At 42.1% G+C, this 15288-nt stretch overlaps 2 protein-coding genes across 3 annotated transcripts; one reads left to right on the top strand and one right to left on the bottom strand.

The window, feature by feature from the left end:
• The first annotated feature begins 540 nt into the window (after positions 1-540).
• Positions 541-10277, top strand: LOC120053903 (UPF0183 protein C16orf70 homolog). 2 transcript variants are annotated; one of them, XM_039001200.1, is made up of 16 exons: positions 541-1567; positions 1719-1801; positions 1930-2013; positions 2113-2156; positions 3473-3552; positions 3672-3766; positions 4329-4393; positions 4653-4765; positions 5450-5583; positions 5722-5805; positions 5923-6005; positions 6206-6249; positions 6373-6422; positions 6605-6663; positions 6781-6853; positions 6965-10277. In XM_039001200.1, exons 1-16 carry the CDS (start codon positions 1504-1506, stop codon positions 7052-7054), a joined length of 1245 nt encoding a protein of 414 aa, XP_038857128.1. In that variant the 5' UTR covers positions 541-1503; the 3' UTR covers positions 7055-10277. The 2 variants fall into 2 exon arrangements, with proteins under 2 accessions (XP_038857128.1, XP_038857127.1); XM_039001199.1 differs by having other exon boundaries at positions 4296-4393.
• Positions 10278-11585: 1308 nt separating this feature from the next.
• On the bottom strand, positions 11586-14415 carry LOC120053444 (UDP-GlcNAc:betaGal beta-1,3-N-acetylglucosaminyltransferase 9-like). Its single transcript, XM_039000568.1, has one exon. The coding sequence runs from the start codon at positions 13473-13475 to the stop codon at positions 12117-12119; it is 1359 nt and encodes a 452-aa protein (XP_038856496.1). The 5' UTR covers positions 13476-14415; the 3' UTR covers positions 11586-12116.
• Between the last annotated feature and the right edge of the window lie 873 nt (positions 14416-15288).

Raw genomic sequence — 15288 nt, 5'->3', positions numbered from 1 at the left:
GCTAGTCTCAGGTCTAGCCAGGTCTATGTGTGCTCCGAACTTGAACTCAGATAATCTTTCAAGTATGGCATTGTTCAGTCACAAGACTCTGAAGTTTGTAAACACGTGAGATGGTAAACAGAACTCATCACTTGAGTCAGACACTCATAACAGGCAATCTTACAACCATGCAGCAAACAACCAGCAAACATGATACCAGTGCACCATGAATAGGCTACACCTGTATGCTCATTGAAGTCGGCATAATAAGCATTTAAGTCAAATAGTTTAGTTTTATACTGTATCTGAATATTAATGAATAGTACTTAAATTGTACAATGTACATAGCCTGGCCATAGACAAGTTTTTGATTAGCATACAGTTTGATTAGAAATTATTATTGTTAATTGCACTAGTTATAGAAATGTGCAAACATAGACATGTTCACATAGATATTATAGCCTATAATTTAAACATGATAAGCGAGAATTTTGAAGAAATATGTTGGTCAGCTGACCAGGAAGTGGCTGTTTCTTCACGACACACAGGAAGTTGAATAATCAGCTGATAGTGGTGGTGTTTTGTTGGAAGTTGCCGTTGTTTGTGAAGTGTTTATATTCCTTTCTCTTCAATTCACGATAAAGACACAACAAACGAAAAAAGGAATTCGATGGACATTTAATTATTAGTGATGTTATGAAAATTAGCTAAGTGACTCACTGTTACAATTTCAATTCATAGCTAGCTAGATTGCTGTTGAATCCTCGGGAATAAAGAAAACAGCAACGTAACGTCAGTCAACGGGTTTGAGACGTTCTTTGTTTTTGTTTTGTCAGACAGAATTGCAGTATTTGGTTTCTTCTTTTTGAACATCGTTTTATATTTATTTATAATTGTGCGTGGATTTTGATTACAATAACTATACAGGAGACCTAGCTAGCATAGCTACAAGTCGCAGATAATTGTTGTCAAGCTGCTGAGTTGTCTAATCAGAAGCGAGACAACAGAGCTGTTTAGATAGTGACGAGTGTGGAACGATTTCAGACTAGCTAGCTAGCTAGTTGTGGTGTGATCGTCATTTGCACATCACTCAGTTAGCTCAACTGCGACCTGTTGGTAGAGTTATATGTCAGCCACCAACCTGTAATTATCAGTAAGCTTTGTGTGTAATTAAGCAAGTTTGTTGCGCAATTCCTGTATGCCAACGTTGTCAGCAAGGATCGCTGGTCCAAAAGTATGGTAACAGCAGTGTGCCGTAACTAAGTTTTGGAGTGTCTTGGCCCCTAGAAGGTGTCATTTGTCCCACTGTCACTATATTTCAGGGTGTTTTATGTAAACCCGTATTGTGTATGCCTATGAATTAAGTATTATTTTATTGTGTTAATAGCTTAATGTTGTGTAGAAACCGTGCAATTGAAAAGGAGTGATTTAAGAAGAGAAGGATCAGGCAGTCTAATATTAAAGAAAGGTCCAGTTCTGGCACAGGCACAGAACCTCGTTGAAAATCCTTCTCCCTACTTGCCAATGCTGGATCTGGAAGTTGTTCCTGAAAGATCTTTAGGACATGAGCAATGGGAATTCGCATTAGGTAAGTGACTCAGAAGATAATAGGTTATTTGGTATTCTTCATCCGACCACACACCCTAAATCTTTTCCCTGTCTGTTATTTTTCATATTTGTTTGTAATTTGTAAATGCGGACTAAATCTATCTCTAATCTTTTCCATCTTTTTGTCACAGGGATGCCATTGGCCCAGGCCATATCCATTTTACAGAAACACTGCCGCATCATCAAGAATGTCCAGGTTCTCTACAGTGAACAAGTAAGAGATGAGATGACTGCTCTTTGATATGATGTAGGGTGTGGGCTGTCAGATTAATGTGACAGATTCTTGATTGACTGTTCCCTGTAATTACATGTTAATTACATGTTATCTTTCTGTGTTTCTAGACGCCACTCAGTCATGACCTCATACTCAACTTGACTCAGGATGGAATTAAACTGCTGTTTGATGCCTGTAACCAGAGACTGAAGGTGAGGGAGAGGTGCGCTCGTGGGTCATGACTTTAGACTTCATTCAGTAAACACTGTATGTTGAACACTAATCACGTCTCTTGTTGCTGTAATGTTTAGGTGATTGAAGTATACGACTTGAGCAAAGTGAAATTGAAATACTGGTGAGTGATCATCTGTTCCTAATGTGAATACCTGTGTGAGTATTAACAAATGTATATGTGAGCAAGGTGGGAATTTGTCAGACTGGAATTGTTTGTTTTACTTAGTGAGAATAGTTTGTTTTGCACATTGTTCATCTTATGTTGGATGTGGGACTTTGCTACTACATATACACTATATATACAAAAGTATGTGGACATCCCTTCAAATTAGTGGCACTTCAAATGAGTGGACTCGGCTATTTCAGCCACACCCGTTGCTGACAGGTGTATAAATTCTAGCACACAGACATGCAATCTCCATAGAAACACTTTGGCAGTAGAATGGAAGAGCTCAGTGTCTTTCAATGTGGCACTGTCATAGAATGCCACCTTTCCAACAAGTCAGTCTGTCAGATTTCTGCCCTGCTAGAGCTGCCTCGGTCAACTGTAAGTGCTGTTATTGTGAAGTGGAAATAGGAGCCACAACGGCTCAGCTGCGAAGTGGTAGGCCACACAAGCTCACAAGAGTGGGACCGCCGAGTGCTGAAGCGCGTAGTGCATAAAAATCGTCGGTCCTCGGTTGCAACACTCACTATTGAGTTCCAAACTGCCTCTGGAAGCACACAAGCCTAAGATCACAATGCCAAGCGTCGGCTGGAGTGGTGTAAAACTCACCGCCATTGGACTTTGGAGCAGTGGAAATTCGTTCTTTGGCGTGATGAATCACGCTTCACCAACTGGCAGTCCGAAAGATGAATCTGTATTTGGCGGATGCCAGAAGAACGCTACCTGCCCTACCTGGTTCGGGCTAGGCCACTTAGTTCCAGTGAAGGGAAATCTAAATGCTACAGCATACAGTGACATTCTAGACAATTCTGTGCTTCCAACTTTGTGGCAACAGTTTGGGAAGGCCCTTTCCTGTTTCAGCATGACAATGCCCCCGTGCACAAAGCGAGGTCCATACAGAAATGGTTTGTTGAGATCGGTGTGGAAGAACTTGACTGGCCTGCACAGAGCCCTGACCTTAACTCCATCAAACACCTTTGGGATGAATTGGAACGCCAACTTCGAGCCAGGCCTAATCACCCAACATCAGTGCCCGACCTCACTAATGCTGTTGTGGCTGAATGGAAGCAAGTCCCCACAGCAATGTTCCAATATTTAGTGGAAAGCCTTGGAGGCTGTTAGAGTGGAGGCTGTTATAGCAGCAAAGGGGGGACCAACTCCATATTAATGCCCATGATTTTGGAATGAGATGTTCGATGAGCAGGTGTCCACATACTTTTGGTAATATATTGTAATAGTATCTAAGCCTAAATGGTGTCATTGTCTTGCAGTGGAGTACATTTCAACACTCAGGCTATAGCACCCACTATAGAGCAGATTGACCAGTCCTTTGGCGCCACACACCCTGGAGGTAAGGGAAAGACACTCACCTCACCAATCAGCAGATACAACTTTGTTTCTTATTGATAGTACTGTAGAATGCTGCAAGGTAGGCTTCTTGTGTTTGACCATGTTTTCCTCACTCCACAGTATACAATGCTGCAGAGCAACTGTTCCACTTGAACTTTCGGGGACTCTCCTTCTCCTTCCAGCTTGACTCATGGAATGAAGCTCCCAAGTATGAGGTGAGACTATTACCTGTTCCTGTTATATTTATCCCTAGTATGCTGTTTTTATCTGACTGGCTTTATAATTGCCTTATAAACCCTGTTTGACATATAGTATCTCCACACTGCAAATGTATTCCGTAACTTGCTCTTCTTGTTCCCCTCATCTATTTTTTCAAATTTACTTTACCTGGCTAACAACCTCTAATAGACCTTGTTAACCAGATAAAGTACTAGTCTTTTTGGCTTGGATTATTTGTTAGATAATGAAAACCCCTGTGCCTCATTTTGACCACATGGGAATTAACAAACTAATTGCTACATCACCAATAGAGCTGTGTGATGCATGAGTATTTGGTTTTGAAGCGTTTGATAATGCTGGAAATACAAAAAAAATCGGCCAAAAAATTGCTTAGTATGTATTTTTTTGTGAAAATGCATTGCTACAGTATAAAGCTGTTGATGTGAGTGCTTGTGTCTCTATATGTTGAATGTGAGCTGTTGAAATGCACACGCCAATCTACTCCCAGTTGTTTTGCTTTGACAGCCTAACTTTGCCCATGGCTTGGCCTCCCTGCAGATTCCGCACGGGGCCACAGTGAAACGGATGTACATCTATACTGGGAACAACCTACAGGATACCAAGTAAGAACATAATGTATTCACAAGCACACCTGGAATAATGGTTGAGCATGGCAAGTTTATGGGGAGATGGAGGAAGCAGGTGGAGTATAAGGTGAAGGGGAAGATACTGTGTGTTTGGTGAGCTTGTTTACTCCAATGGAAATGCTTCAACTAACACCATCTTCTCCTTTGAATATGGTTAGGTTTAAAAGTATTGCGAGATGTGTGATCTTGGATTGCAGAAAAAAACATGACTGTGACTCACTCTGTCGCTCCTCAGGGCTCCAGTGATGCCCCTTGCCTGTTTCCTTGGCAACGTGTATGCAGAGTGTGTGGACGTGCTGAAGAATGGTGCGGGACCACTTGGTCTGAGACTTCGCATCCTCACTGCAGGTACATAGCAAAGGGACATCTCAACCCACTCATGTCTATGAGTACAACACCATCAGAACTGTGTAATTGAAGCTTATTCTGTTCAGGTTGATATTAATTTTGAGGCTCTCTGAACACATGCCACTGACGGGACTGGAGGACGTAGGTGTTCTCTTCCCGTAGCTCAATCCATCCACAATTCTAATTGGATCAGGCTAGTCTTCTCTCCCTTCCTTTAATTAATTCCTTCCTCCAGCTCTGTTGTTAGGACTGTAATAGAGCCTCCTGCTGGAGCTACAGAATAGTGCTTTCCTGCAAGTCCCTCAGTTCCATCACGTTCCATGCTCTCTCCAGTCCATATGTAAAGCCCTGCTGATCTCATCACCAAATATCACCTCTGACAGGCCCCTCCCCTGGAGAGGCTGAGCTAAACAAATAACCTACAGGAGGAGCCATGTACACTATGTACTTGTACTCTACGCCCTTTAGTAGATGGGAAGAGGGCTATCAAAATATGTAAGTCATCTGAAAGTCTCTTGAAATCCCTCATCCAGTGTTTAGACGTGTGTCTTTTGACCAGCTGTTTTTGTTGTCTCTGGTTTGATGTATTATATGCATTCGTAATGAAATGATGTGCTCCAACAGTTTTGCAACATCAGGTCATATTCAGCTTGGATAATGAGTGTACTTGTGTCCTGTTGTCAGGCTGCGGGCCGGGGGTGATGGCTGATGCCAAGGTGCGTGCTGTGGAGAGGAACATCTACTTTGGAGACTCCTGTCAAGATGTGCTAAGCGCTCTGGGCTCGCCACACAAGGTCTTCTACAAGTCAGAGGACAAGGTATGGCCCTTAACTCTCTTCCCTGTCTCCCTCTTTTACCCTGACCCCCTTTTCTCATACTTGACTTGCTGCTCTCAGTTGATATGACCCTCTCTGTTTATAAACAAGCTCTCTTCATGTTTTGGTTTCCTGTTTCAGATGAAGATCCACTCTCCGTCGCCTCACAAGCAGGTCCCGTCCAAATGCAATGACTACTTCTTCAACTACTTCACCCTGGGGGTGGTAGGTCTTGGTGTTATATGGGGGGTGGGTAAAAAGAGGGCTTGTCTTTTTTATGTTGACATTAAAGCTCAATGTACAGTTTTGACCTCTGATTGTTCCCTCTTCCTGTCGTTCCAGGACATACTCTTTGATTCCACCACACACCTGGTGAAGAAGTTTGTCCTTCATACCAACTTCCCTGGTCATTACAATTTCAACATGTAAGTCTCTCTGCCTCAGTTAAGACTGGCACTTTATTGGCCCTTGGCTCAAATATACAATGTTCAGACATATGATTAATTTGAATTAATGATTTGCAGTAGAGCCATAAGAGGCTGTTAACTCTTTAGTGGTTGAAGTAATGTAGTCGCAGGACTGCAGTGCTCCCCACTCAGTAACATGTTAAATCTCTCAATACTAGATATCATCGATGCGATTTCAAGATTCCACTTGTCATTAAGAAAGGTGAGTTTCTAATCAGCTTTTGTATTGTATTTCCTGCGTTTTTTGGTGCTCCTTTTGCACTCTGCCTGTCTCCTCTCTGACCTCTGTCAAGTCTCCTCATGTAATCCTGTCTGTGCCTTTCAGAAGCTGCTGATGCTCAGTGGGAGGACTGCATCCTCACTACCTACAGCAAGGTCAGACATGCCTGACCTGCTCAGTCTTTGCCTAACTGAATGTTTTCCTACAACATACTGTATATTTTTTATAAAGAGTTGTGAAAAACACCACACAAGCAACTATGTTTTAACTTTATAGGTATTTGTGACTTCAGAGAAGGTTGTGTTCTCCTGACTGACTATGGTTGTGTCTCCCTTAGTGGGATCAGGTTCAGGAGCTTCTTGGACACCCCATGGAGAAGCCTGTCGTGCTCCACAGGTAAGAGATGCCTGGGTTAGAATTTACATGACTACTTTCCGATGAAGTGTTTTCACTCTACAACTGACTGCTGGCTCTGCAGTTACCAAAAAGGTGTTCATTTTTTCTGTTTCACAGGTCATCCTCGGCAAATAATACCAATCCCTTCGGCTCTACGTTCTGTTTTGGACTACAGCGAATGATCTTTGAGGTAAGAACTTGGTGTGTCTCCTGAGTCGTGAGTGATGATGGCATTAGGTTGAGTAGTACAAAGGCCTGTATGTAAACTCTGTGTCCTAACTGTGCAAACGTGTCGTCCCAGGTGATGCAGAACAACCACATAGCTTCAGTGACTCTGTACGGTGCCCCCAGACCCAGCAGCCGGGCCCGAGCCGAGGCCAGCGCCCACTGAACAGCGTCCTACTGCCAAACCTGTCTCTCCCCTCCTCCAGTCCACGCCACAGCATCCCTAGGCTGATAAGAGCAGTGTACTCTGTCTCACTCAATCTCTCACCCACTGCCATGTTCACACCAGAGAGGAGCTCCTCTGGACCCATCTGCCCCACGGTGACGGGCACCTCATCCAGAGGCCTGCTAGGAGCCTTACGTCAGCCTTCATCCCACCCCCCTCCCACCTCTGACTCACCCTGTCCCAATGGTCTTCATCATCAAAACACCCATTAGATGTGTTTCATCAATGCACATTTGTATGCCGGCGTGCACAAACACATGCTCACCTGCATACACAAATGAGCACCTGCGTGCATGTTACAGTTTTTAAAATGACTTAATACATGCTTGACATGCACACATATATCAGAAACTGATACCAAAAGCATTTCAATCCTTTCGCCACTATATGTTCATGTTACTGGTTAATACACATGCATATGGATGCAGGCTCATCTCATATCTGCAGCACTAGCATAACAAGTACACCATTACATGCACAGACAGTTACAGAAACAAACGTGCATGCACACAGACACAAACAATTGCATGAATAGAGAAGTTGTTGTTTTTAAAAGGAGAGTGGTAAAAGATGACAAGCACAAACTGGCCTCCCCATGGAGGGTCCTAGTGCTCTGCATGCTTTGAGGGGGAACTGTCTTGGCATATGATCAAACACAGACACACGTATACTGGTCCACATACACCACACACACGTTCATACACTCATGCCACGAACAAGTCCTCAGCATAAGCCACCTCCTATTGCAAGGCCGTAAATCACTAACTGCATTTGTAGTTAGTTAGTTTGTTTTGTGTTTATTTGCCAGGACCGATGGAAACATTTGAACATTTGCACTAAGATACACCCTATTTACTTTCTTGTTGTTTCCTATCCAATGAGGAGTATTGTGCATTTTATTTCTATTAGTGATGGCAGAGGAAAGGCTCCAGCTCCTCTATCCCGTGACTGATTTCCTTTCCTTCCACATGTACACTATCCCCTCCACTGTCCACTGCTACCCCTGTCTTCCTCCCCATGCTATCTCATGATTTCTCTCTTTCCCCCTCCATCTCTCTCTCTCTTCACAGGAGATACCTAAATGAATCCCTCAGATTTACTTCATCATTGCTATCATTCTTAATTAAAAAAAAGTGTTAAATTGCCAAAGGTTTTGCCAAAGATGGTTCAGGATGTTTTAAGTTATCCAGACATTTTAGTTTGTAAAAATTTGACCTTTTGCTCAGAAGAGCAGACATTCCCTCCTAAACAATATATTTTTTTATTGTAGGCCCCTGACCCATAATCTTAATCTCTCCCAAGTACTATTATTTGTGCTTTTTAATGCAGATATTTTATCATTCAGTTTTTAGTCTCCTGAGACTTCTCCCTATGTTTAGCAGGTAGATTTGGGACTATGTGCAGCAGCAGTCTCTTCTGGTGTTTGTACAGATTTGTAAATAGTGTGCTCTTTTTTTTTGTCATTTTAAGATAATGGTACAATGTGGGTCTGAATTGTTTTAAGGTCAGCACACAACAGACGTGACACTTGTATTACTTAGGAATTCTGTTTGATGTCTCTCTCTCCCTAGTGGAGAGAACAGTGGCGCTCCTAAGCCCTGGGCCTGGAGGGTTCATTCATCTCTCTAGTTCAGCTTTAATAACCACTTAGTACTAGAGACAGATGCTGAAGATGGGCTAAAGCTGAGACAAGGAGGGGTTACTGTTGGATAGGGAAGGGAGCCCTGTACAGTCTATGATGTTTAGAACCCCTGGATGTGTGTGTGATCAGTGTTACAGTGGGTTGATAATGTTCTGGTGCTAGATCAGAGGTGTGACTGAGGCTTTTAAGTGTGTGTCCTCCTCCCATCTTGTGTATCTATCTGCCATCATGTCAGCCCCAGTCAGACCAGCCCTCCAGGCCTCAGCTTTACAGCGTGTGATGCAGGCTTATTACATGGGCATTGTTCATTCTGTTACGTTGACTTGTTTCATGAGTTGCGATGAAAAAAAAACCCTGTACTGTTGTTTTTAATTTTATCCCTTGCTTTGTGCAAGTTGAATTAAAAAAAAAAAATAAGAAAAGGAAAAGGTAGAATGGCTTGTTAACATTGTGCCTCATCTCCCACCAAGCCTGTCTTGACTTCTCTCTGTAAATTAAACTAGGCTATAGAACTGCATTGTGTATGACTTGAGCATGAAAAGTTAACATGGTTGGCTGACTGTCACCCATAGTCATCATTGTCCTCTTGCTCCAGAAAACATAACAGTAAAGAGTAGATTAAAGACTTGGGTCACTATTCAATCTGTATCGCTGAAGTGTTACAACTAGCACGATAAATGTAAAGGTAATTAATTTTCAATTACGCTGTAACTCAACTTTCTCAATACGGATTGAAGAGAGCCCTTTATGTAGAGGTCCTGAGCTCAGTCATGAAGGGCATCGCTGTCATCCTCATCACATATCCCCCTGGTATTCTGATTGGAAGATTTGCACAGTACACAATACATTGTTTTGTCTGGTCTTATGTTATTGTTGCTGGACACAGAAACTTGTATATCACTCTGAACATCTCACAGCAAGACAATGGTTATAACATCAGTTTGAGCACCCACTGGCCAGCCCTTCATGACCTGAGATGGATACACAGACTGGTTGTGTTGGAATTCAAATACAATGCACACTCAGCTTTGAGCGAGAAAACAAATGCAACACCACCAATGTTTTGGTGAGGTTTCTGGAATGTTACTGCTGAGAGTGAGTAGCTAGTGTGCTGGGCTGTGCTTGCCCAATCTCAGGTGGACATATCAGATATTTTTTTAATGCCAGGAGCAAGTGAATGCTTAATTTTCATCAGTTGGTTTTAGCTATTTTATTTCCTCTGAGGTAATCCTATTTTTCCATTCGAATGAATGAATCGTTGTCCTTAAGATGAATTAGAAATGGACAACTTCCGTTTAGTGTAATACTTGTATTAATTCTATGTATTGTCTCCCTTTATATTGTGTGTTATCCTCCTCCCCTAAAGTAATTATTTTTGGTGGATTCAGTACAGTTAACCCATTTCTGGAAATGGGAATTATCCTTAATTAAACTTGTGAATCAAATTCATTGGAATGTGGTCTTTTATATTTTGGATACCTTTACTTCTGTACAATAAAGAACATGTATAGATCAACATTATCAAGCATGTCATAGAAAGCAATAACCATTACTGCGGTGAATCAGAACGGTCTGCTTAAAGCTTGCACAATGCTTCCGACTGAAACGATGCAAGATTGCTGTGATAAATTTAGATGAGCTCATTAAATCTACTGAAACTCAACATTTATAATTTTATAACACTGCTCATTATGAATTCTGTTAATTAAAAATAATCCTGTTACCGTGTGTACAAAAAGGATGTGAACAAATGGATGTAATAAATATGACAAAAAAAGTTTTGTTTTATTTATTTATTAAGAGCAAGAAAAAGCAGTACATGCACAGTTTTTCCACCAGGGACAATTTCATGTTAACAGATTGCTTTCTATTTTCATATCAACAGCATGTAGTGTAAAGAAAGCATTTGGACTACAGTTGGATGTATAGCTGAACATACAAGTTTAAAAAGGAACACCCTGTATGATTTCAGATTATCAGAAGAATTGTAAATGATAGCACACCACCCACTCATGTTCAGGCTTTACTCTGACCTTTGGTTTGTTGCTTGGTAATTGTCGTGTTCAGTGTGTCTAATTATGAACTAAAAAAAAGAGGTGCTGTGCACATAACATTGATGAAGGTGTGAACTGTTTCTTTGTGTTCATACCTCTGCGGGAACATTTCTAGGAAAGTTCCCCCAGAGTGTGGAACTATATAATGAGGTCCCTTGGGGACTTCCTACCACAGCTATAGTTATTCTTTTTTTATTTAACCTTTATTTAACTAGGCAAGTCAGTTAAGAACAAATTCTTATTTACAATGACGGCCTACCAAAAGGCAAAAGGCCTCCTGCGGGGACGGGGGCCTGGGATTTAAACAAATAAATAAATACAATATAAATATAGGACAAAACACACAACACTACATAGAGACCTAAGACAACATAGCAAGGCAGCAACACATGACAACACAGCATGGTAGCAACACAACATAACAACATGGTACAAACATTATTGGGTACAGATAACAGCACAAAGGGCAAGAAGGTAGAGACAACATTACATCACGTAAAGCAGCCACAACTGTCAGAAAGAGTGTCCATGATTGAGTCTTTGAATGATGAGATTGAGATAAAACTGTCCAGTTTGAGTGTTTGTTGCAGCTCGTTCCTGTCGCTAGCTGCAGCGAACTGAAAAGAGGAGCGAACCAGGGATGTATTTGCTTTGGGGACCTTTAACAGAATGTGACTGGTAGAACGGGTGTTGTATGTGGAGGATGAGGGCTGCAGTAGATATCTCAGATAGGGGGGAGTGAGACCTAAGAGGGTTTTATAAATAAGCATCAACCAGTGGGTCTTGCGACAGATGTACGGAGATGACCAGTTTACAGAGGAGTATAGAGTGCAGTGATGTGTCCTATACAGGTGATGCATTGAGCTTTGCCTCCCCTAACTTCCCTTTCAAGTCTACGTACAGGTGTAATATGATGTGTTATCACACACAAAGATTCATAATTGACAACACTGTAGTGTACATTCAATTTCACAAAATCAACCTGGCACATGCTTCAGTCAATATTGACCTTATTGAGGCTCTGTGCAATAAAATAAAAAGATGGATTCAGTCATACTGTACCTAAATGGAGCAGGGATATTTTAAACATTACCACCAGTATACAGACTGGTTTTACATCCAGGATGTTAATGAAAAAGATAACAGGAATTTTTTCTTAGAAAAAGGGTACATTTACAATGGCTGTAAACTTTTAAGCAAAAACCACTGTATTGCCTCAAAATAAACTAGCAAACATTCAATCACAGCTTCCATATCCCAATGGCTTTCACAGTGTAGTCCCTCTGATCAACATAAACCAAACCCCTCAATGCTTTACAAACACTTTAACATCATAGTCCTGTTCCACTGTAGTCTCTGAGTCCTTCTGTCCTGTTGTTCCGAGTACCTTGCCCCTCCACTTGAAGGGCCACAGGGTGGGGGCCAGTTCACTGTGACAGCTCAGTTGGGGGTCATGCAGCAAGTTCCACATGAGCCAGATCTGTGGCACTGTCAGGCTGTGTACCACCATCAACTCCCTGTAGAAACAAGGGTCAAACACCTGGAGGTGGGGAGCAGCAGAGGGGCGCACAATGCCAAATGTACGAAAACCCTCATGGTGTGACGGTTTCACTCCAATTCTCTGTAAGCACATGCCTAAGAACACATCGTCGATAGGGAATAGTTCTACCTGCTGACAAGCTTCACTCAGCCGCCTGGCGGTGTGACCGGACATCACAAAGCCTCCCCCTCCAACATATGACGGATACATAGTCTGGCCGTACACAAACTCAGGCACAAAGTACTTGCTGCTGCGCCGGCGGATGGGGCGGGCATGGTGGATGATGTCACCCACAAAGAGGTCCTTATCAGGCTTCTGACCCTTCACCATCTCCAGAATGTTCTCTATATTCACATAGACATCAGCGTCACCTTTGAAGATGAACTGGACATTGGAGCAGCTGTCATTCACCCACTGGAGGAAGTGGGTCTCTTTAAGTGTCAAGTTGAAAAATGTGTCATCAAAGTCCCAGAGGAGAATGTCCCCAAAGGTGTGGCTCTCGTAGGCAAGGAGCCGGTCCCATAAAGGCAGGGCGGTCTTGTTCCTGGGTACACCAAGGAGGAATACAGTCTTTACTGTCTGCCCATCCTGGAACACACCCTCTCTTCCCCAGGTGCGCCGCACTACCTGCCTCCTTTCAAAGTCTGCCACTACTGACTTGATAGCAATGAGCATGTAGGGCTCGCCTGAGCACTTCCCTAGCTGGTCCATCAGCAGTATGAAGTCCCGGTTGTCCTTATCCTTCAGGTAACCCTCAAAGTCAAAAGGTGGCCGTGTGGGTAAAACCGGAACAGCCTTTGTCCCCTCATCTTTCTTTGACTTAGATTTGGTCTTGGCCTGAGGTTTGGATTTAGACTGAAGTTTGGACTTGGGATGTGTCTGAGACTTAAAATGGGACTGATGCGCAGACTGGCACTTTGTCTTGTCTGGGGGCGTAGAAGGGACCCGTTTAGTTACATGGCTCTCTGGTGGGGGCCCTAAAAGAGCGCGGGAGCTTGTACAGCCCTGCTTTAAGTGCCAGGTGTCCCAGGTGGAAGTGAAGCCTTGATGGGCATACAACATCAGACAGAGTAGCCCCAGCATGAGCAGGGTGCACAGAACATATTTTATATGAATTCTCCTCATTGTGTCCCACTGAACCTATTTCCCTCTGATTTTATTTACCACTCTTTTCCCATTGATCTTTATTTTCCTCTCCCTCAGGATCTCAGAGATCAGAAAGTACCACACAGCATTCTGTGAGGATTTCATAATACTGATCATCCATGCAAAGGTTTTCTGGATTATTTCCAACCGGATTGTTTCCATTCATTGAGTCAACATAATGACAGGGAACAGTTATGACCCTGAGGTCCTGCCGATTTATTCTCCGTAACCCAACACTCTGCATGTAAGGGGTTTTCCCTTAAGTCCATGACACTCATTTCATCCCATCTCATCAGCAGGCTCTGCTCCTTGATATGAAGATAAATCACATGAGAATTAAACATAAAAGGAGAGGAACAAAAGTACATTTTATATTTTACTTTTATATTTACAGTTATTTACATTGTATAATTTATTTTCTGTTTTTCATTTAAGTTGTTATTAATAAATGATCTCTGCAGTTGCAATCGTTCAAACTAATTTCCCCAAATTCCCAGAACTATTTGCAAGAACGTTTGCAAGGATCAATCTTCCTATAGCAGACAAGCCCCCCTACGGTTTCCCGATTACGATTGAATTTAGGTTTAGGAGTGTTTTAATGATGCATATTTTGTACAACAGCCGAAGCTGTAACATGTGTTACCAAAACAACATGCAGAGAGAACATTCACTAATTGCGTCTGAGGCATATGTCGATTCTGATACGCTCGCAAGAAAGGCAGCGCTGCTCTCGGATCAGTATTCTCCCTTTCAAATCTTACCTACAGATCAGCTCCTAGAGAGATATCACCTATGGCTACAAATATTGCTGCAGCTTATTCTAATGCTTACCCTATAATAATGCACTAAATCAAGATTTGCCACATCATTGCGCACATGTTCCACATCATTAAATATATTGATGCAAAAATTACAGACAGTAACGTACAAATAGCTAAATAAAACTAAATTGAATAAACATGACATTTATTTTAATATAATTTAAAAACAGCATATTGGTATACGTAGCCTATCTGTATTCGAATACAGACACCGCGGTTTTCATTTAATCATATTTTTATCCTTCGCTTGTTAGTAACAATTGCAAAGAAATTGGAAACCTTGTATTTGTAGTCAGTCTCTTTAAAGTTATCGGTAGTCACAGAAAGACAAATAAACATCTGGATTTTGTTTAGCGGAGATCTTCTGTGTATAAAGTGAGGCGGAAGGACAAAAACACATCTAACGGACGACACACTTAGCTGTTCTACGAGTGGTCTGAGGCAGTCGTTAAATAACGAGCGTTTTCAAGAGTAACTTTACTGATGGATGGTTTTGGGAAACGGATTTGACGATGTTCCTACGAAAGTTCCAACGATGATTTTAGCCTTAAAGTACGTTTGGGAAAACGGGCCCAGACCATCTACCAGTTGTCTACCATTCAAATGACACCTCAGAAGAAGCGATGGAAAAACGTGATTCCCTAAAAACACGCCACTTTCGATATAGCTACCACCGGAAGTGACATTTTCGTAGCAGGTTGGGAGAATTTATGAAGCTGGTTAGGAGAAATAACGTAGCAGGTTAGGATAATTAGGTTAAGGTTAGGACATTGGGTAAGGTTAGGGTTAGATAAAACGCTCTCCTAACCTGCTACAAAAAGTCACTTCTGTAGCTGTGCTCCATCGAAGTGGGGTGTTTTTAGAATAAAATGTTCCAAAACATTTCGAAGATTGACATTCCTTCTTATAGGACGTAGCCGCAAATTTGGCAAATTCGCTTTAGGAGGGGACCGTGTCGGATCTTATGTTAA

This window comes from Salvelinus namaycush, chromosome 9, assembly GCF_016432855.1.
Source record: "Salvelinus namaycush isolate Seneca chromosome 9, SaNama_1.0, whole genome shotgun sequence".
Classification (NCBI taxonomy): Eukaryota; Metazoa; Chordata; class Actinopteri; order Salmoniformes; family Salmonidae; genus Salvelinus; species Salvelinus namaycush.
Note: the sequence above shows the minus strand (reverse complement) of the source record. Positions and strands in the feature narration are given on the sequence as shown.